This window comes from Rattus norvegicus, chromosome 7 (genome assembly GCF_036323735.1).
Source record: "Rattus norvegicus strain BN/NHsdMcwi chromosome 7, GRCr8, whole genome shotgun sequence".
In the NCBI taxonomy this organism is placed as follows: Eukaryota; Metazoa; Chordata; class Mammalia; order Rodentia; family Muridae; genus Rattus; species Rattus norvegicus.
The window spans coordinates 116,588,390-116,610,918 of NC_086025.1; the positions used below are offsets into that span (position 1 = coordinate 116,588,390).

At 48.9% G+C, this 22,529-nt stretch overlaps 1 protein-coding gene and 1 long non-coding RNA gene across 4 annotated transcripts; one reads left to right on the forward strand and one right to left on the reverse strand.

Annotated features, from left to right (window-relative positions):
* Positions 1-1,092: 1,092 nt before the first annotated feature.
* On the reverse strand, positions 1,093-11,573 carry LOC134479950 (uncharacterized). Its single transcript, XR_010053903.1, has 2 exons — positions 7,953-11,573; positions 1,093-3,049 (listed from the first exon to the last, which is right to left on the reverse strand). It is a non-coding gene; the product is annotated as an uncharacterized LOC134479950 (long non-coding RNA).
* Positions 11,574-11,824: 251 nt separating this feature from the next.
* On the forward strand, positions 11,825-22,072 carry Tspo (translocator protein). Of its 3 annotated transcripts, none has more exons than XM_039078393.2 (4): positions 11,825-11,913; positions 19,813-20,023; positions 20,645-20,783; positions 21,645-22,072. In XM_039078393.2, exons 2-4 carry the CDS (start codon positions 19,842-19,844, stop codon positions 21,831-21,833), a joined length of 510 nt encoding a protein of 169 aa, XP_038934321.1. In that variant the 5' UTR covers positions 11,825-11,913; positions 19,813-19,841; the 3' UTR covers positions 21,834-22,072. The 3 variants fall into 3 exon arrangements, with proteins under 3 accessions (XP_038934321.1, NP_036647.1, XP_038934322.1); NM_012515.2 differs by having other exon boundaries at positions 11,848-11,909; XM_039078394.2 differs by lacking the exon at positions 11,825-11,913 and adding an exon at positions 17,902-18,000.
* Positions 22,073-22,529: the final 457 nt, after the last annotated feature.

Consider the following 22,529-nt stretch of genomic DNA (forward strand, 5'->3'; position numbering starts at 1 on the left):
TAACTGATTGTCTTGAAAACAGAAAGAAGCTTTTCTTATCTGTCCTGGCTGACCTCTCCAGATATGGAGAAAGCTGAAGAACAGGTCTCATCGGTGGTGTCCGCTCACACCTTTGATTCCAGAGGCGTGAATCTCTAGTTTGAGGCCAGCCTGGTCTACAGACAGAGTTCCAGGGCAGCCAGGGCTACACAGAGAAACCCTGTCTGGAAAACCAAAGCCAGGTCTCATTCCTTTAAAGCTTAGCTGTGCGCAACAGCAGCTCCTTCTAGAAATAAGGGAGAAAGAAAGTGCAAATCTATTTGAAAACATCCTTGGAAAAAATGATTAGATCCTGAGCCTTTACCTCTCCCCAGCCACTGGTCCCCTATTCCTGGAATCACCTGAGCTTTAGTTTGGAAAAGATCAAGGGAAAGGTGAGGCATGAATTCCGGGGCTCCTTTGGAACAGGCTGACAGTGAATGCTGACTCTAGAGACCCACTCCAGTACTCTGCTTCAGAAAGCTCCTGGAACGCTCAGGTCAGCTCTTATCTTCCAAGTGAGGGCTGGAGAGGCCTGGCAAATGCTAAGCACTTTAGAAGGAAAACCCTGAGGCCACTGATATTCTAGAAGAATGAATAGAAACCACTGAACTGTTACCCACAGGTGTATTTTTTTTTTCACTTCTTTGATGGTGGTGGTGGTGGTGGTGGTGGTGGTGGTGGTGGTGGTGGTGATTGTGTTTTTTTGGGATAGGGTTTCTCTGTGTAACAGTCCTGGCCGTCTTGGAATTTGCTTTGTAGACCAGGCTGGCCTTGAACTCTGAGATCCACCTGCCTGTCTCCTGACACCCAGCTTTTGTACATTTTTTTTTAATTGTGAGAAGACACCCAAGGATTCCCAGGCATTTAAGAAAAGCCTCTGGGAGACAGAAAAGAAAACCAACATATAGAATTTGGAAGATAAGGAAAGAAGAGAACAATTGTTCCTAAATATTAACTTTGGGGCCAGTAAGACAGCTTTGTGGGTAACGGTGTTTGCTACTGAAAGATCCCACGCAGAGAGACCCTTACTCAAGTCTTGGGAAATCGCGGACCCCAGACACAGAGAGACCATTTTGGATGTAATAAGCAAAGGCGAGGTTTATTACGGAGACCTATTACAGAGATCTCCGGGCCGACACATATCCCACGCAGGAGACAGAGGTGTCGACCCCGAGAGGCTGGGAAAAAGAGTATTTAAAGGCAGAGGCTGTGAGCACCAGGGGATGGGGGATGTCAAAGGGGAATGTACCACAAGTTACAAGATTGTTTTATGGCTCCAGGAGATAAGGGGACGCCAGAAGGTTTTATGGCCCCCTGGTTCCTGGAACAGAGCTACTAAATCAGGAGAAGGGTAGGGTCTTCAGGTCCTCATTATTTTTAAACGTTTGTCAAAACTGATGGAGCATTTGTATTTGAAACACCTCTGGTTAGGCTTGGGCTGTCCGGTTTCTTGGAATGCTCTCTGTAGGACACAATGGCTGAAAAGCACAAGTAGGGGCTTATCAGGGTCTGGAGGACATCTGGTTAAAGTATGACTCTGAGTAAGCTGGGGGGATGTCTTTGGATGGTTTATGGCTCAGTCCTCGATAGCCTGAGCTGGTTCTTGCATTCCTTTTCTTTATCTTTATGGCCTGCTATTCCTGGCGGCAGGGCTTAGCCCTGAGTTTGTGGCTTTTGGGGCTAACTCTTTTAATTTTATATTTCTAAACCTAGAATTTGTATAATTTTCTTTTCATTCCCGTCTTCTCCTACTAAATAATTCTAATCTTAGAATTTTGATATCAAGTCTTATTTGGTCTCACCAGTTGTCCTAACTGACTGGTACTGTTGTCTCACAACCATCAACCGCACAGCACCCACTCAATTTTTAACAAAAGCAATTAACCTGTTTGTCACGCAGGAGCCAAAAACTAAAACCAAGAAAATTATTAATAATGGCCCAGCTGTAGCAGAGAGTAGGGTAGTCATCCAGGGAGACCGAGTGAACCAAGACTCAAACCAACCTTGTTAAGCGTCTCTATCAAAATGTAAGAGTCAAGCCTATTAAATAGTTGTTGTTTTTTTTTTTTTTTTTTAACACACATGGACCTATAATCAGAAGCAGAAGCAAAACTAAGAAGGGTCCCATAAGGGAAGATATCAGAGTAGTTATCTAAGGAGATCTATTAAACCAGCTCTCAAACCATCTCTGATGTACTTCTCTGTCTCTCTGTCTTTTGTCTAACCTTTTTTTAAGTTTATTTATGGAGTCTTTAATTACTCCTGAATGGTCTGTATAGAAACAACATTTTTCTTTCAGTGTAGCACACAGATTCCTTCTTTAAGGAATATCAGGTCTGATCTTTTTTTATTTTGAAGGACTACCTCTGAGAGGGAAGTTAGGTATTCTTGGAGGTCAGCTAAAAAGTCTTTTACTCTTTTTATATCTGAGTCAATGGCAGTTCTGAATTCTCTATAAGCCTTGTATTGTAGGGCAACAGCAGATGTCCTTGTGCTGCCCTTGTAGCACCTGGATAGCCCTAGCCCTAAGTAATTCTCAACTCCTTTTTTTTGTCTCTTACTAAGTCTTTAGCATCAGGATTCCAATCTGGACACTATCTGAACCTATACACCAAGGTCATGACTGTCTTTCAGAACTTCTAAACTTATATAGGTTGTGATCCCTGAGGCACAGTCCCAAGAAGTGTTAGTAGTACTAACATATGTAATGTTACATTATTTGTAATAGAAATCAAGCCTATCCCCACACCTATCTCGATGGAACCCAGGACAAACATGACTGAATTTCTCTCTAGGTCCCAGCTCTCAGCCCTAACAGCTAGTACACGGCTGGTGAGGGCTGAGAATTGACGGCTGTCAGGGTGGTCAGCAGCACCAGGTATGGTCCTTTCCAGCGAGGATCGAGTGTCTGGGCTCAGTGTAGCTGCTTCCGACCTGGAACTGATGGGATGTCTCAGGGGTCTCCGGGGCATAGGCTGCTGTCAGCTGTGAGCAGATTTCTTTCTGTATCACCTGTAGGTCTTTTAGCCTGGCACACAAATCATTATTACTATGACATGTTGGTTCAGTAACATCATCTAATACAGTCAGGGGAGCTGAGGCCCCATATAAGATCTCAAAGGGGGTAAAGCTGAGTCTGGAAGGGGTATTTCTTGCTCTGAAGAGAGCAAGAGGGAAGGAGTGTCACCCAGTCTGTGCCAGTCTCCATGGTCAATTTGTTTAGGGTCTCTTTTAGAGTTCTATTTATTTACTCTACCTGTCCTGAGCTTTGAGGTCTGTAAATACAATGTAATTTCTAATCGACCTCTAAATACTTGGCCACACCCTGGCTTACCTTGGCGGCGAAAGTAGGGCCGTTGTCTGACCAGATTACCTTGGGAATTCCAGACCTGGGGAAGATTTCTTCTAGTATCTTCTTGATGATTGTAGAGGCCGTCTCTCGTTTGGTGAGGAAAGCTTCTATCTATTCCTGAAAAAGTATCTACAAGCACTAGGAGATACTTGTGATTATATTTTTCTGGTTTTATCTCAGTGAAGTTCACTTCGACTTTTTATTAAACTCTCTAGGTCTCTTTGTCTTGTTTGTTTGTTAAGCATTCACTTACTGACATATCTTATACTTTTTACTGTCTCTCTTGGCTAAAATCTTAAAGTCTATTATATATATTTTAACTATTTGGACAAACTTCTTATCTCTTAAATGAGTCTATTTTTTAATTTGGCAAAGTGAGTCTTTTGTTTGTTCTTTGGGGTGTATAGCTTTCTCCCCAAGTGTGTCATTGTCCTTTTATCTTTTAAACAACTTGGGCCTTTTCTTCTGTTGTACATTCTAAGTGAGGCCATCCCTTAGTCTAATCCCAGTTCTCAGTGGCTGTTCTTTCTTGTAGGCCTGTAACCAGGATAGGCTCCTGCATAGCCATTTCTTGAGCCACTTTATCTGTTTTGTTATTGTCCCATGTCACTGAATCACTTCCCTCCTGATATCCTGAGCAATGAATAGTACTCACAGTTGTTGGCTTCATCAGGGCATCTAAGAGATGGCAAAGACATCTGTGGCGCTGATGTGTTGGGGGGGGGTAGAGGTTCAGCCATCCCAGATGACATTGTGTTGTCCACCATGGCAGCACCCACTTGTCTCTGACCTTTATTCATGAAGAGAACTGTTTCCGTCTGTGGACAAGGTCCTCGGCTTTCAGCAGGGGTCAATCAGCCAGTCGCACAGGTCTTTCCTCCACCCATGTGCTTCTGTCAGTGTTTGACACTCGTGTTGTGGTGGCTCCAGGTCAGGATTGGGCAGCAAGGTGACCAGATTGTCCCCAACCAGTGGAGAATCTAGTCTATGGCAGCTGACCAGTGGTCCCATCCTTTGGGACATTCTATTCGAAGGCAAAACATCAGCCACTCTATCACAGTTTAAGTCCTGGATTGGGTGATAATTGTTAGTGCCCGGCTGGCAGGAACGGTGTGTTTCAGGCAGAAAAGCACTAAGCCATTCAACTCCCAGCATCAGTTACTGGTGTACTGAGACAGGTCTTAAGCTCCACATACACAGTCTATAGATATGTATACACATGGCCTCATCTAGCCATTTTAGCCCACGCAAGCCAATTTGGAGAGCAATTTTCTCATGAGCAGTGGATAGGGGCAGTCAGGGATGACCATTAATTAGTGGGTGGGTTACCCGGCCCACGCCAAGGTCCACTGTTCTTCGGGCAGTCCATAAGTATTGTTCGTTGCCAGTAGCCCCTTGCACTCAAGGTCTTTGGATATTGGCCCACTGGGGGGGGGGCATAGGAGCACAGAGCATTGGGTCCCTGTATCCACACTTCCCTTCTATCTCTGTACATAGCCAGCACTCTAGGACCAAGAAGCTCTCCAGTGGCCCCTCTTGTTCTTTCTGGGCAGACCCTGACCCAATGTCCTTTTTCTTTGTATTAGGCACACTGATCTTTAGCCAGGAATTCTCTTCTGTTGCCAGGTACTATCTTCCTAGGTTCCTTAACTATTGTGGCCAGTATATGTTCCTCTCTCGTCTTTTATCTCTCTTTATCTCTCTAACTTCCTCTTCTTTTTGTCTCTCTTTTTTTTTCTAGCTTTCTGTTCTTTTTACCTCTTTTTCTGTAACTTGTACTAACTCTCAGCAACTTAACTTAACCCTTTAAATTTCTGTAACATTCTCTTTATATCTTTTCCTTATCTTAGCCAGATTGGTGGGGCATTTTTTAGCCCCTCAGAGACCCACCCTTGGAGCCTGGCAGCAGACCTGGCACTCCCTACCTTTAGGGGTTTGAAGAGAGCAGGCAGAAGTGAGGGCCTTCCATCCATCTCTGGAACACTTTTTCTGGCCTCTAGTAGGATTCTGTCTTTCCTCGGTGGTAAAGAAGACCTGTAACAGTTACTAACAAGCATCTCAAATGGGATGGTGAGAAAACAAGGGAATCTTGAGAATAGAGGTCCACTGAAGAGGGCAAATAGCATTTAGTCACACAGCTAAGCCAGGAGGCTTTCTTGGGACAAAAAGGCCTTGTGTCTGTGAAACAGAAAAGTGAGCAGAGGGGCAGCCTATCTGCTACCGGCTGTCTCTCCGGACTTAGATTTTCTCTTAAGGAGTACCTTCCTTTAGTGCCAGCTCAGTGGCTTTATCGCTCAAGAGACCCATCCTCTAAATGGCACTAGGCTTCCAGTAACAACTAATAACAAAAGGATGGAGAGACGGTAGAACCTGGGTGTTAGATACTAAGCAGCTGACAAAAGAATTGTAACCAGTTCACCTGGGGCTTCTTGTCTCTTATATCTAATAAAGAGATTGTTAATACTATAGTACCAACCTTTAATAAAAAAACTATAGCTCTCTCCATGTCTCTGAATATCAGGACTGTAGTAGTAGTCCTTTACCAAACTGTCTCAGTGGGCTAAGGGCCCATGGATACGAAAACATTAATCCTGACCTCGGCCACAGCCAAAGCCTGAATTCTAAATTCAAACTGGCAAAACAAAACAAAGTTCTTCACAGTTTGTTGTAGATTCTTTGAAACTATTTTAGGGGCTTCTCTGTCCCCCAACCTGGGACATTTCGACCACAGGGGCAGGAACTGGCTGCTGTGGGGATAGGATCAAAGGCATTCTCCATGCTAATGATGACCAGTGAGAAAAGTAATTTAATGCCGGAGACTGACTCCTCTCTTGGAATAGGGCCAGCAGATAAGGCAGGCTCCTTAAAGAACTTCTCCTAATGAGCACCCTCTTTCTGTGAGCAAGAGTTGAAGGTCTGGTCACTAAAAGCAGAAAAAATTTTTTTTTCTTGTTCTTGTTTTTTCTAGAGTCTTCTCCCACCTCACTCTCAGCCTTTTTAGATTATTCTTTATGTAGCATTTTTAACACAGCCTGTCCCTTTTTTATAGCCTGTTGACAGCATTTCTGATCTTTTAGGCAGCTACGCACTAAGTGCCATACCGGCTGAAACTCCGCCTTTAAGATTCTTTGCTCTCAAGCAAAATTTAAATCCTTTTTTAGCTTATCTCAGCTGTCCATCGTGAGATTCCCAGAGATCGCGAACCAAGGTGTAGTAATTCACTAAGAAATCTCTCTATAGTGTTTCTTTTTACCTTAAGCCTTTTCCTTTTAAACAGCTCCTGAAGAGCCAGAAAAATGGGTGAGACTTGAGAAGTCCCCTTGCTCGCTGCAGCAGCTCCACAGCTAGTTTCGCTCCCCCCTACTGTGTGTTGGGAGCACAAGCACAGATAAAACACTATGTTTTAAAAACTTAACATTGGCTATCAACCAACACACCGCCACTAGAGCGTGGTCTATAAAATTAAGTTTCTTACTCACTATATTTGTTTCGTACCGGAGGCCTAATCTGGGGAACTTTTTTATTTACGAGAGGTTTTGTCCTCAAGGTTTTTGTTAATGTCTGTTTACACAACTGTTAACAGCAGCTAGGCTGATCAAGGGGAGTAAAGGGAGGGGCCGCTCTCCTTGGGCAGGAGGCTTAAGAGAGAAAGACAAAACTCCCTGGCAGAAAACAATTTTTCTCAAGCAAATTATTTTTAACTCTTAACTTAAGCACCAAGAGGACCAAGTAAAACTCTTTGACGAACAAAGCAAACAGTTTCATGATTTCAAACACAGTCATCAGTCCAAGATTTTAAACACAGTCGTCAGTCCAAATTCGAACACAGTCGTCAGTCCAAAATTCAAAAACGAAACAAACCAAAAAGACACTCGACAATACCACAGAAAACAAGCCAGACAAACAATATCAAGACAAAGCATCTTATAACCAACTTTCACAGATGCCTGGTACCTTCAATACGTGGCCCAAACTGCAGCTTAACCTTAGCTGCTTTTGGGATGAGATGGACCATCTGATTCCACCTCCCAACAGGATTCCAGAGTGTCCTCTTGTCCTAACGACTAAGCACACTTGTCCGTGCCTATATTTAAATAGGCAGCCGAACTCGACCTCTGACGGAGTGGGATTCCTCGTCCACTCCCGCCTAGGTAAAAGGAGCATTCCATCTCCTTTGTTCCAGAAAACCAGAGTCAGGTCCTCCTGACTGTCCATAGTCGGGCTCTCCCGACTGTTCTCCGCCCGTGGAACGTCTTCCAGGGGCTGCAGCCTTGCGGGCCCGGGGCGTCCCCCCTTCCGCAGCCAGGGGGTCCTCACGGACCACAAAGGCAGCTGCATGAGTGGGGATACACATCCACTCTCCTACAGGGCAGGAATACACATCCACCCTCCTAGCACAGGGCAGGAATACACATCCACCCTCTTAACACAGGGCAGGAATACCCATCTGCCCTCTTAACACTGACCAGTACTAAGACACACATATATACACACACGGCGGAACCAAAACAGAGACAGACACAGACTGACAATTGCGGCGCCGCTCACACAGAAACACTCAGACAAACATCCAACTCACCTCCAAGGGGTCTTCGGAGTCTGGGGTAGTCGCGCAGATCCCGGACGAGCCCCCATTATTATGAAAGATCCCACGCAGAGAGACCCTTACTCAAGTCTTGGGAAATCGCGGACCCCAGACACAGAGAGACCATTTTGGATGTAATAAGCAAAGGCGAGGTTTATTACGGAGACCTATTACAGAGATCTCCGGGCCGACACATATCCCACGCAGGAGACAGAGGTGTCGACCCCGAGAGGCTGGGAAAAAGAGTATTTAAAGGCAGAGGCTGTGAGCACCAGGGGATGGGGGATGTCAAAGGGGAATGTACCACAAGTTACAAGATTGTTTTATGGCTCCAGGAGATAAGGGGACGCCAGAAGGTTTTATGGCCCCCTGGTTCCTGGAACAGAGCTACTAAATCAGGAGAAGGGTAGGGTCTTCAGGTCCTCATTATTTTTAAACGTTTGTCAAAACTGATGGAGCATTTGTATTTGAAACACCTCTGGTTAGGCTTGGGCTGTCCGGTTTCTTGGAATGCTCTCTGTAGGACACAATGGCTGAAAAGCACAAGTAGGGGCTTATCAGGGTCTGGAGGACATCTGGTTAAAGTATGACTCTGAGTAAGCTGGGGGGATGTCTTTGGATGGTTTATGGCTCAGTCCTCGATAGCCTGAGCTGGTTCTTGCATTCCTTTTCTTTATCTTTATGGCCTGCTATTCCTGGCGGCAGGGCTTAGCCCTGAGTTTGTGGCTTTTGGGGCTAACTCTTTTAATTTTATATTTCTAAACCTAGAATTTGTATAATTTTCTTTTCACTACTAAGCCTGAATTTGGTCCCCAGAACCTACTGGATGGAAGGAGAGACCCAAATTTGGCAAGCTCTTCACTGACCTCATATATAAAATAAATGTTTAAAAGAAAGTAAATAAAAAAAAAAAAAAACGGGGTTGGGGATTTAGCTCAGTGGTAGAGCGCTTGCCTAGGAAGCGCAAGGCCCTGGGTTCGGTCCCCAGCTCCGGAAAAAAAAAAAAAAAAAAACCACTGGCCTCTTCAGAAGGTAAGACAGTGTGCTCTTAAGATAGAAATGGACAATGACTGAAAGCAAACGGAAAAGCAGAATTGAAACCCTCAGTGAAGTCCAGAAGAAACCTCTGGGGGAGGGAGGGGACTAAAGAAGTGAAACAGAAGAACTAAGCAAGAACAGAGAGTGAGGAGAGCAACACCGGAAGTCCAGGGCTCTGAGTAACAGGTATTCCAGAAAGAGAAGTGAGGAAATAGAAGTCCGGAAACGGTAACCAAAAAAAAAAAAAAAAAAACCAAGGTGGGCAGGAGCTGATGGATGCCTGTAGCCCCAGCACTTGAGAGGTCAGGATAAAAGAGCATGAGTTCAAGGTCAGCCTAGATTATCAGGAGACTCCAAAAATAAATATTTTTAAAAAAATGGGGGCTGGAGAGATGGTTCAGTGGTTAAGAGCACTGACTGCTCTTCCTAAGGTCTGGAGTTCAGTTCCCAGCAACCACATGGTGGCTCACAACCATCTGTAATGAGATCTGATGCCCTCTTCTGGTGTGTCTGAAGACAGCTACATTATACTCATATATATAAAATAAATAAATGTTTTAAAAAAGGGGGGGCACTAGCTGCTCTTTCAGTGGAGTTGGGTTCAATTCTCACAGCCATCCTTAACTTCAGTTCTAGGATTCCAATGCCCTCTTCTCGCCTCTGTGGGCACCAGGCACAGATGTGGTACAATACATAAATGTGGCAAGAAACCCATACACCAGGGGCTGGAGAGATGGGTCAGCGGTTAAGAGCCCCAACTGCTCTTCCAGAGGTCCTGAGTTCAATTCCCAGGAACCACATGGTGGCTCACAACCATCTGTGAGGAGATCCGATGTCCTCTTCTGGTGTATCTGAAGACAGCTACAGTGTACTTATATATAATAAATCTTAAAAAAAAAAAAAAGAAACCTATACACCAAAAAGAGAAATAAGAAAGGTCAGGCCCTTTGAGGGCTGGCTCCGTGGACTAAGCTTAAACTTGCTTAGAAGGTGTGCTCATAAAGTCTCAAATCTTTGCAGCCCAAACTTAAACTTTTCCAGAAAGACCCAGATAGATTGCATCCACAGGCTGTAGCCAAGAAGGTGGCGTCGGGCTGGAGAGAGGGCTCAGTGGTTAAGAGCACTGACTGCTTTTCCAGAGGTCCTGAATTCAAATCCCAGCAACCACATGGTGGCTCACAACCAACTGTAATGAGGTCTGATGCCCTCTTCTGGTGTGTCTGAAGACAGCTACAGTGTACTTAAATAATGAATAAATAAATCTTAAAAAAAAAAAAAGGTGGCATCAACAGTCAAGTGTACCAGTGACCTATATAGTCGCATACTGACATCACAGCACAGCATGAAGCTGTTAGACCACAACACACCTCCAAGATTCTGAAGGACAGTGGGACTTCTTAGAAAGGCATCAGTCCACATGGGGGAGGGCAGATTTATAAAGTCACCCTCCAGACACCCTGGTACGGAGCCACTAAGGGGGAAGATGCTTTGGTTCATTTTCTGTTTCTATCACTGAATGGCAGACTGGGCCATTTATATAGAGTACAAGTTTATTCCACGTACAGTCTACAGGGTTGTGGAATTCAAGGTCAGAAGCTGCATCTGACAAAAGCCTCCTTGCTGGTGGAGACTCTCTGCAGAATCCAAGGGATGCAGGGCTTCCTCTGGCAAAGGGACCACATCCAAAAACCAGCACTAGCTGGCTTTGACACCAGACCTACACTCAGGATAACGAATGGATCTATTCCTGAGTGAATCGTGAATGGACTAGGGCCACACAGTGAGTCCCTTGGGACATAGTCACCTCTTCAAGGTCCACCTGGTCCCACCTGGTTTCACCTCATCATCCTTCATCATGGGGACTAAATTTCCACCTGAGATTTCCCCCCCCCCCCGGGGACATTTAAGCCTTGGCAAATATACAACAGGTCACGAAACCCATCCAGGAGACAGACAAGGGTATGCCAGAGGGGAGCAGAGAGACTGAAAGGCTGTGGGCGTGTACAAGGCGTGTACAGCCATTGCCACGGGGGTTGGCAAGGCTCCAGAGGTGTGCTGAGAGATGTCACAACCAGACCCCTTCTGTTGCTGTGCTTCCAGTTAAGAACAGGAAGCCCGGGACTGGGAAGAAGCCTTAGTAGGTCACGTACTCACTGGCCTTGCAGCTACCGGGATCTGAGTTTCATGTCTTGTGTAAAACCCTGGGAGTTGTGGTGTACAGTTATAATCCCAGGGCCCAGAAGATTGAAACAGGCTTCTTAGCCAGCCAGCCTACTCTGATTGACTCACAGGAAGAGAGGTTGAGGGTTGCCAGCAAGTGGGTGTGGCCAGGCATAGTGCCTAGGGCCTTACTACCACAAGGGGCAGAAAGTGGTTAGTTTAGTTTTGTTTTGTTTTGTTTTGGGTAGTGCTAGGGATTGAAACTCCGGGACCTTGGTGCACTTCACCATGGAACTATACCCCAAGTCTCCCATTAAAACAACAACAACCAAAAAAAACCAAAAAACAAAAAACAAAATACGGAATAAGATGTTAGGTAGAATTCAGTCAGGCACAGTCGAAAAAAAAAATGTAATACGCAGCTCAGACTGGCAGCGAGCTCACTGTCATCCTCCTGTCTCATCCTCTAGGGTGTGAGATTACAAGCACGTGCCACTACTGTGGCTTTCGTTGTATGCAGAACAGTGGCCTGTCTGCGATGCCCGGAACAGGGATCTCTGTGTTCAGGCCTACCATGGGGAGAGGGAAAAAAAAAAGAGGGGTGCCTGTCTGAGGGCGGGCCTGGGAAGCCAGGGTGCCTCCGGGTGCGGCGCAGGGCGGGGCGAGGCGAGGCGGGGTCAGCGGTTACCAACCTCTACGCGCAGCGCAGTGTCCTTCACGGAGCAGCCAGCGACTGCGTGAGCGAGGCTGTGGGTAGGTGAGACCCTGACAGCAGGGAGCTAAAAGGGAAACTGAGGCCAGGACCAAGCGGGTGGGACTCCTCCCGAGAATGCATTGCCGAGGGTGCTCAGCCTCTGGGGACAACGGCCAAGATCCTGTGCCTCGGTGGGGCAGAGGGCAGCGGCTGCTGCTGGAGGCAGCTGGGCGGAGAGAAAGAAGGATCCTCTAGCTGCTGGGAATCCTGCTTCCCTTGCAGGGGAGTGCTGGGATCCGTGGGAAACTGAGGCTGTGCAAAGGCAACGTATAGAAGCCAGGACTTGAGCCCAACTGTCTGAGACCAAAGGCTGCTTCTCCTGCATGTGTGGTGTGGACGCCTCTCCTCTGTAGTGATGTGTGCACTCGGGCATCGCGTGTTTGTGCCTGGCCCGGGCAGGGTTGAGACCCGCTAGCGTCCAGAAACGCCCGATAGTGGGTCCCTGAGGGGTGAGACAGACAGACAGCAGGCTTGCTTTTTAAGCTCTTCTCTGATCGGAGTTTTCGGCTTCTTCTGTTTGCGTTCCCCTTGTTAGGGGTTGTGCAAGCGGCGCCAGAAAGCCAGTTTTGTTTGAAAAAGTTGCCACTCCGCCAGGCCATTTCCCCACATCCCAGACCTCAAGATGACCAGTTCTGGCCGGTCCTAACCGACCTGTTGCTGGCACAGTGATTACTTTCAGAATGAGAAAGGCTGGCAAAAGGTATAAGGAGGATTGCAAGTTCGTTCGGAACAAAAAGTCCTAAAATTCCTCGGGACAGAAACGGCTCGCTGGGAGGGAAGCTCAAGGATGGGGAGGAGCTTCATGCGGTGGCAGGAAGAGGGCGTGGCTGGCTCCCTTCTGTTTCTGGGTTATAGTTTCTAGGGAAGTCCCAGAGCAACAGGTACCCCAGGTACACTGGTTCTGTCCTAGCTTCACAGACTCAGATGAGGAGTATCAGAAGGTCCAAGATGCCTAGCCAAGAGCGAAGGAGTACGGAGTCTGCAGCCTTGAGCCTAGGAGAGGGAGGGCTCAGGCATCCTTTCTGGCTGTCCTACTAAGAGGCGAGCGAGGTCGAGGCTCTATGGAGCTGATAGAGAGGTTGATGCTGTTGGCCTGAGAAGAGAGTGATCACAGCCTGTGGGTCTGATCCTTGCCCAGGGCACTGTATCCCAAGGGGAGGTGACAAATATCCATGAGTGACCGTGTATCATCATGGTATCATCATGGGTGTTAGAGATGTTGACTGGGTTTCTCTACAGTCCCTCATCCTCAGTTTCTTCACCTAGAAAGTGACACTATCAATAAACCCCCTTAGGGGACTGTGGATCAAAGGGAGATGGCTGACTCCTGCCCTGTGGCTGCTGTGAGGAATATGAATGTGTGGAAAGAGCCCTGTGAAATGTCTTTGAGTAAGGCTTGGCTCCTTCCCTGAGGTCCTGGGGTGGTGAAAGTGGAGAAGGCCTACCACCATACTCTGCTCTGTCTTGTCCTGGACCATCTATCTGTCCAAAGTATTCTCTGGAAGTGGAGAGGTAGCTATCTCCTCCCCTGGAGAAAGCAACTGAGTGGTCCCCACACTGATAGTCACACTGATAGAGTTTTCCAGGGAGATCTTGGTGTCCCATCCTTCCTTCCTGGAACACCCCTGAGCAAGCTGATAACAGAGTGAAGCTTGGGATGTTCCGTGCCTTCTAGAAGAGACAGAAATAAAGGGTGAGTGGGCAGCTTCGCCCCCTCTGAGTATCCCTGCTCTGTCTTCTATACTATCCTGGGACTCCACCCTGAGCTGATCTCCTGCCCAGCTCAGCCTAGCCGGGGGTGACTCAGCTTTGTGGGCCCTGCCCCTGCCTGTCTACCACCCCTCCATGTGGGTGACTCAGGAACTGGGCGGTCTCCAAGAGGCTCCCTGGAAGGTCCCTGGCCCAACTTTCTCCTTCAGTTTTAAGCAGGGCGGTGACAGTCGTGTTTTGTGACTTTGGATGGAAATGGGTGTTCTCCCTTTGATCCCCTTAGTGCAGCAGAGCATAAAGACAGCCTCCCCTTTGCAGGGCAGATGGAGGGTGGGAGTGGGAACCTGGGGTTCAGTGTCCTGTCCCTAGATCCTGTCCTTATGGTATGTCCTTGGGACACACACAACCCTTTAATGGGAAACTTGATGTACTCTGAAATCCATCAACAGAGACATTGGTTGGTCCCATTTGGGGACTTGCTGGACACAGAGAACCCCCCCCACCCCCCATTTGCAGTGATGAGAACACTTTCTTCCTCAGAGCCATGTCGAGAGGAAGAGGTACTACCCTGTTGGGTGTAAGGCTGGCAAACCTTTAAGGCAGGGTTCTCAGAAAAGAAGCCAGCCACACAGGCTCTGACTTGCTAGGGAATGTTCAGAAAAGGCAGCTGCTGAGGGACCTAAGGGACTTGCTGGTTGTGGGGTAGGGCAAGAAGCAAGTGGCCAGCAGGCACTGGTTTCTTTGTGTTAAATGGACATGTTTGGAACCTGGTGTCGATGGTGGCTGGGGAGACAGCAATATCATTGACTTGTGTGATTTCAGATTGTTAGTTTATATTTGGGGAATTTCACCTCAGTTAATAAAACCTGTTGTTAGGAGTGGTGGTTCTTGCCCAGTAATCTAAGGGCTTGGGAGGCTGGGGTAAGAGGATGACTATCAGTTTGAGGCTAGTCTGGGCTACATGGTGAATATCTTCATGCCCCTATTAAGAGAGGAGAGGTGGGCTGGAGAGATAGCTTAGTGGTTAAGAGCATTGACTGAGGGGTTGGGGATTTGGCTCAGTGGTAGAGCGCTTGCCTCACAACCGCAAGGCCCTGGGTTCGGTCCCCAGCTCCGAAAAAAAGAAAAAGAAAAAAAGCATTGACTGCTCTTTCAGGGGTCCTGAGTTCAAGTCCCAGCAAACACATGGTGGCTCACAACCATTTGTAATGGGAACCAATTGCCCATTCCCTCCTCTGGTGTGTCTGAAGAGAACGAGAGTGGCAGTGTACTCACATACATAAAATGAATGAATGAATAAATCCTAGAGAGGGAGAGGAAAAGCAGCAACAGTGTAAACCAGGCTGTGGCAGTGCAGGGTTGCAGGCCTGTAACCTGAGCCCTCAGGAGCTGGGAGGCTGAAGAGGTATGCATCGAGGCTTAGCCTGGGCTACAGGGCTGAGTTCAGAGGCTGAAGAAGGTATGTATCAAAGCTTAGCCTAGGCTACAGGGCTGAGTTCAGGCTCACTTGGGCTCCACAAAACGAGCAAACAACAAAACCAATTGAAAACCCTGACAGGTGTCCCTGACAGGTGTCCCCAGGCTGTGGAGCAGGAGTGATACTGTGAAGGGGACTTGGCAACTTGGCAATGGGAGGAGCAGTGACCTTAAGTAGGGACACTGATTCCTTCTCCCTCCCTTACCTCTTAAGTCCCTCTGTGTAGGGGTTGGGGATTTAGCTCAGTGGTAGAGCGCTTGCCTAGGAAGCGCAAGGCCCTGGGTTCGGTCCACAGCTCCGGAAAAAAAAAAAAAGTCCCTCTGTGTATCCCATGCTGGTATAGACTTCACAATCCTCCTGCCTTGGGGGTTACAAGATGAGCTACAGTGCTGGGAGGGACAGTGCAGTTTCTTGTCTAAACCTTGGGAAATGTACAAACGCAAAACAAATGGCCCACAGGTTCCATCTACCTCCCCCTCTTCTCAGAGAGCCCGGAAACCAGAGGTACAACTCCCAGTTCGCTTCTCATACCCCCAAATACTACCCCCGCTCAGCTTCTCATTCCCCCAGGTACTCCCTCCATTCAGCTTCTCATACCCCCAGGTACTTTCCCCAGTGTGCTTCTCATACCTCCAGGTACTCCTCCCCCCTCAGCTTCTCATACTCCAGGTACCCTCCCCCCTCAGCTTCTCATACTCCAGGTACTCCCTCCATTCAGCTTCTCATACCCCCAAGTACTTCCTCCATTCAGCTTCTCATACCTCCAGGTACTCCCCCCTCCTCAGCTTCTCATAACCCCAGGTACTCCCCCCCCACAGCTTCTCATTCCCCCAGGTACTCCCCAATTCAGTTTCTTATACCCCTAGATACTCCCCCCCCTCAGCTTCTCATACCCCCAGGCACTCCCCCCATTCAGCTTCTTATTCTTCTAGGTCCTCCCTCCACTCCAGCGTCTCAGGCACTCAGGTACTCTCTCCCTCATTCAGCTTCAGGTTTGACTTCTAGAACCTGCCACCTTCCTGCACAGGCCCCAGTGCTTCCCAGAGCCCACTGCTTCCCATCACTCACGTTCCGCAGTTCTGGGCTTCTTCCTCCGTCTTTCTTTTTTTTTTTTTTTTTTTTTTTCCAGAGCTGGGGACCGAACCCAGGGCCTTGCGCTCGCTAGGCAAGTGCTCTACCGCTGAGCTAAATCCCCAACCCCTTCCTCCGTCTTTCTTCATCTTTGTGAGCCAGTGCTTTCCGGGGCACTGAGCACTGTCAGTCTTTGTGCAGAAGTCTCCTCCTGAGGTTCTTCCTGGGCTCAGGCCCAGGCTTGAGGTTTGGCAAGATCACCAAGTGCGCCCAAGGGGACTGTGGTGTCCACGTCCGTTGTAGAGATGGCAAGCTCCTGGTGATCTTCTGAGAGTGAGAGAGAAAACTGAACCTATGCAGGGCCCTCAGTGCCTCACTTTGCAGCTCTCCACGCTGCCTCTGGGCCTCAGTTTCTCACAGTGTGATGTGGGGCCTCTGCTTGCTCTGACCATGCTGACATCCAGGGAAGCCTAATTAATGCACTGGTCATGGCCCCCTCCTGCTCACTGGATACCACACTGCTGTGACATTTATTAGAAAGGCAGGATGTGGGGTTGGGGATTTGGCTCAGTGGTAGAGCGCTTGCCTAGCAAGCGCAAGGCCCTGGGTTCGGTCCCCAGCTCCGAAAAAAAAGAATAGAAAAAAAAAAAAAAGAAAAGAAAGGCGGGATGTGTTCCCACTGCAGAGATAAGCAGCTTCTGAGGCAACCCAAGCTTGCTTGAGGTGACACGAGACTGAGCTAAGCGAACAGCCAGTTTGGGACAGATATTTCTTGTACCCCAGCTTTCTCAAGGGGGGATGAGTCTTATGACTCAACAAAGGTGCAGAAAAATGCTGGTGACTGCCTTGTCTGTACTGGGAGGGGCTGCCAACCCCCTCCCTGAGAAGTAAATGGTTTGCTCTGCCTTAGGGTTATGTTGAAAACAGCTGGGTGGTGGTGGCGCATAACTTATTCCCAGCACTCAGGAGGCAGAGCAGGTGGATCTGAGTTCAGGGCCATCCTGGTCTACAGAGGGAGTTCCAGGATAGCCCAGGCCGCATAGAGACACTTTGTCTCCACTCCTGCTCTCCCAAAAAGTTCATGCTGAAAACAGTTTTCAACTCATTAAAAATGTCCTCTAAGCCGTGACTGGATGCTGTACACAGGAAGTTCTAAAGTTCAAGGTCTGTCTGGGCTACACTGTGAGTTTAAGGCCAGCCTAGTTACTTACTATTCTGGTTCACTGTCCATTGCTGGGATAAAATGCTATGACCAAAGCAAAGGGCTTATGTAGCTTACAGATTACAGTCCATTGCTGACGGAAGTCAGAGCAGGAACCTGGAGGCAGGAGCTGATGCAGAGGTCATGGAGGGGGTGCTGCTTACTGGTTTGTTCTCTTGCTCAGCCTGCTCTCTTATACAACCCAGGACCTCCACTTCCCCAGGAGTGGTACCACTCACAGTGAACTAGGCTCTCCCACATCAATCATGGAGCGGACGAAGGCCCCACCAACTTGCCTACAGCCAGTCTACTGATGGAGGCATAAAACAAACAACAACAACAACAACAACAACACAACAACAAGAAGAAGTCTAATTAGGTCACTTAACAAACAAAAAGTAAAGAGAGATCAGGGCATGCAACTCAGTGGTAAAATGCTCGTCTGGTATGCCCGAGGCTTAGACTCAGTGTTCTCAGGACCAACAACAACAATAATAAAAAAGAATAAGAAAAAATTTCTCTTCCAGGGTAGCGGTATAGCTCAGAACACTTGCCTGGCTTGCCAAGCACTTTACAAAGAAATGAGTCTTCGGAAGCTTGGTGGGAGTGTGTGAGACTCCCCTGTTCTTGGGTACAGTATTAGCTACTTTTCTGTTATTTTGATAAAACACCAGGACCAAGGCAAGTAATAAAAGTTTAGAGGAATAAGAGTCCATCGTAGTGGGCAGGCATGGCAGGGGGCAGGTACAGCAGGGGGCAGGCGTGGCAAGGAGGAGGCATACTGCAAGGAGCAGGAAGTTGAGAGCTCACATCTTCAAACGTGAAACAGAGAAATCAAACTGAAGGAGGTGGGGCTTTTGGCTTTCAAAGCTCAGCCCCCAGTGATGGGGGCCACACCTCCTAAGCCTACCCAAACAGCACCACCAATCAGGAACCAAATATTCAAATCACTGAGCCTATGAGGGACAGTCTCATTCAAACAACTACAGGCAATGGGGTTGTTTTCCTCAGAGACTGAAGTCAAGGTCTTGTTAATGAAGTCCTCTGTCTACCTACCACTGAGCTATATGTAGGAGGTTATTTCGTTCCAGAGAGAGAGAGAGAGAGAGAGAGAGAGAGAGAGAGAGAGAGAGAGAGAGAGAGAGAGAGAGAGAGAGAGAGAGGTGTGTTTGTGTACAGGCATGGACTCCATCCGGTGTCTTCCTCAATAGATGTCTCCTTTATTGAGTGATGTAGAATCTCTTGTTGAACCAGAGTTTGCCAATTCTCGCTGGTTTAGCTGACTTTGCTCTGAGGATCCTGCTCTGCTTCCACAGTGCTGGAATGACAGGTGGATTACCACATCCGCCCAGCATTCATATGGATCTTTGGGGATCCAAACGACATTTTTCACACTCTGCATAGCAAATGCTTTGCCATACTGAGGCACTTCCCCGGATGGCTTCTTACCCAGTGCAAGCAGACACCATGATTCTCCAGCTACTAACAGTGTGTGTGTTAGTGGGAACTGGTTTTTTTTTTTTTTTTTTTTTTTTGATGGAGAAACTGAGTCCCAGTCAGGGTACTGACTGGCTTTGTACTCCTAGAGCAAGCAGAGGTAGGGCTGACCCTGGACTTCCACACCAGGGTTCCCCATTCTCAAGCCCACAGGGCCTTGACTTCAGCCCAGAGATTGGCTGCAAAGGGCCTGGGACCAGCTGTAAGACACGGAAAGTAGGCTGGGACCCAGTCTTGATCATTTTCCTGAGTGTCCGTGTGTCCGTGTGTGTGTGTGTGTCCGTGTGTGTGTGTGTGTGTGTGTGTGTGTGTGTAGCTTTGTGATCAGGGCAGAGCCTGGCTGAGAGTGCTGGGCAACTTTGGGAAGGCTGTCTGTCCTCCTTCTCTGGTACATGGGGTTGGCCTCAGAGGTAGACATCTGAGGATCAGGATACTCTATGCTGCCCCCTAGGGACACCGAAGTAGGCAGCGTCAACATAGTGCATAGACAGAGGAGTGAAGAGACTCCTCTGAGGTCATGGTAGGTGGGTGTGGAAAGGGAGCCAAGCTTTGCCAGCTGCCAATCACCAAGGGAATGAGTGAGTGATAGTCTGCGACACAAGGCACAGATCTCCCAGCATCCCCAAGTGACACTTGGCCTGAGGGGAAGCAGAACTGAGAGCCTTCCTAACAGAGAGGCAAGGAGTAGAGGTCGCACCAGGAGACCCCAGATTGAGGATGAGGTGAGAGAACAGATGCTTGGAGTAGGAGTAGGAAGGAGGTGGGTGGAGCCCTAGTGGCACCTCTGGGCAGGGGCATGAGTGTGGTGGCGACTCTGTTCTCCTTCCACACCCACAGGAATAAGTGGGCTGGTTGATCCTGGGGGACAGAACCCCAGAGGTGCTGAAGGGTTGGCCCCCAAGGTGTTTTTAGAACTGCCCTCACCCTGCCTTGTGTTCTCTTACAGATCTTTCCAGAACAGCAGTTGCAATCACTATGTCTCAATCCTGGGTACCCGCCGTGGGCCTCACTCTGGTGCCCAGCCTGGGGGGCTTCATGGGAGCCTACTTTGTGCGTGGTGAGGGCCTCCGCTGGTATGCTAGCTTGCAGAAACCCTCCTGGCATCCGCCTCGCTGGACACTCGCTCCCATCTGGGGCACACTGTATTCGGCCATGGGGTAGGTAGTAGTTGTAGGTGCCCCATGTAGTGCCCCGCTCCCCCTAGAATCAGTCTGGGCATTAGAGCCTTTGCAGAGGGAGGCCCACGGACTGAGTGGCATCGTTTCCCATTGAGAAAGAGAGGGTGGTGGGGCTGCCAACCTATGCATTGCGAGAGTGAACTTTTTCCTGCTTGCCTCTGGGAACCCTGCCTGGGTTCAAACTTCCCAGGCTGTCCCATGTATAAAGGTTAGTGTGGACAACAGCAACATGGACCAAGGCAAACACGAGGCCGCCACAATCTCCTTGTCATACTGTACAGCACCAGGCCCTAGTGTGGTCCATTCCCAGAAGCCCTCCGCAGCTGTCGCCTCGTGACCCCAACAACCTGCAATGACCAAGCTGTCACTTGCTTGTCCCCTCACCCCCAGCCTTCATTCTGTAACCATACTGACTCGGGTTCTCAAGTCCAATCTCTGTAGTGATCTTCTAAGAAACAAAGGCCCAGCGAGAGCAAGCAGCTCCTTTGAGATTACACAGAAGTCAGTAGCAGAGCATACTCTTGCCGTCGCCGTGTGGTCTCAGAGGAGGGTAATACTCTTGGCCTTGCCCTGAGACATCTGATTGGTTGTCTGTTTCAGGTATGGCTCCTACATAATCTGGAAAGAGCTGGGAGGTTTCACAGAGGAGGCTATGGTTCCCTTGGGTCTCTACACTGGTCAGCTGGCTCTGAACTGGGCATGGCCCCCCATCTTCTTTGGTGCCCGGCAGATGGGCTGGGTAAGTATGGCTGTAACTTGACTCTTGGGGTCACTGGAAATGGCCCTGGGAGAGCAGGTGACATCACATCCCAGATGGGGTCAGTATCTACAGGTGGTGGGGGAGGCCTGTGGCCTGCAACCCCTTTAGGAGTTCTGTGAGTCTGGTGCAGTGGGGCCCCTGTAGTCTCAGCTCTCAGGAGGCTGAAGTAGGAGAATCAGTTGAGCCCAGGAGAGGGCTAGGCTAGACTAGGTGACAGTGACCTGTGTACTAATGCCATCTCAGCCCATCTTCCCTCCATGAAGAAAGTCTGGAAGGCCAGGTCGAAGTGGGTGGGGCTGCCATCTTGGATATAGAAGCAGTGGTGTCAAACACTGGCATTACACCTGGTGCTCTGTGTTCTGACACATGAGGACCAAACCTCTCCTTAAACCTGTTCTCATTCAGACCTAGTGATGCTTGCCTGGTCTGCAGTGCCAGGAGAGGCAGGAGAATTGCTGTTAAGTCTGACAGCCTGGTCTCTAAGGCCGGTTCATAGTCAGCTAAGACCGCACAGTGAGACCTGGTTTTTTGTTTGTTCTCAGCTATTGCTGAGCCACTGTGTGCACCATAGCAGTAGCAGTCTGGCCCCTACACTGGCCTCCTGGCTCAGCACTTTACTATGTTGTATCTTCAGGTCAGAGGCCTTTCAGCTGCTGCTTCCCTCCTGGATATGCTGTGTCCCCTTGGGGCTGTCACACATACTCCACACATGGCACACTCAGGCAGGGATTTGCGGACAAGGAAACTGAAGCTCAGATCAGAAGCAGGCATCATACCTAAAGTTCAATAGGGCTTCTAGACTTGGCAAGGGCTTAGCTTTCTCATCTTCTCTCTTTGCAGGCTTTGGTGGACCTCATGCTTGTCAGTGGGGTGGCAACCGCCACTACCCTGGCTTGGCACCGAGTGAGCCCACCGGCTGCCCGCTTGCTGTATCCTTACCTGGCCTGGCTGGCCTTTGCCACCATGCTCAACTACTATGTATGGCGTGATAACTCTGGTCGGCGAGGGGGCTCCCGGCTCACAGAGTGAGGACACCTAGCCATCAGGAATGCAGCCCTGCCAGCCAGGCATCATGGGTTGAGGTCATCCTGCTTTCATGACCATTGGGCCTGCTGGTCTACCTGGTCTTAGTCCAGGAAGCCACCAGGTAGGTCAAGGTGGTCAGTGCTAAGTCCCATGCGGGGACAGTTGTACCTGCTTTTCTGCACTGCTGCAGGCGTGCCCTAGGAGCATGGGGCCTTTAAAGCTAAATAAAGTCTTTAACTTCATGCATGTGTAATATGCTCTTGTACTTAGTGGGTTATCTGGCCTGGAGGACAGGGAGACTGTGGCTATGCTGGGCCTGTCTGGGCTGTACTACCCAGGTTCTCCACCTAGGGTGACCCAACTGGGAGGAAGAGGGTGTTGAGTCCCAGCACCCTTTCACCTGGACACTGCCTCAAGGGTATAAATGGTCCCTATAGGGCACAAATGACCCATCAGGTATCATAGGCACCCAAGACTTGGGAAGGGCTCCTTGGCAGTGCTCTTCAAGCCAGGCACGCAGGTCAGGGTTCCAGCAATTCCCCAGTGTTCTGCTGAAACGGGGTCATTTGCCACCCACAGATGTGCTTCCCTTGCTCACCACTGGGGGCGCTCTCTCTTCTAAGCTGTCACCTGTAGCCTTCAGTGAGAAGGGCACTTCGCCTAGTGGTTTAGACTGGTCGGTCTCTGGTTTGTGCTAAT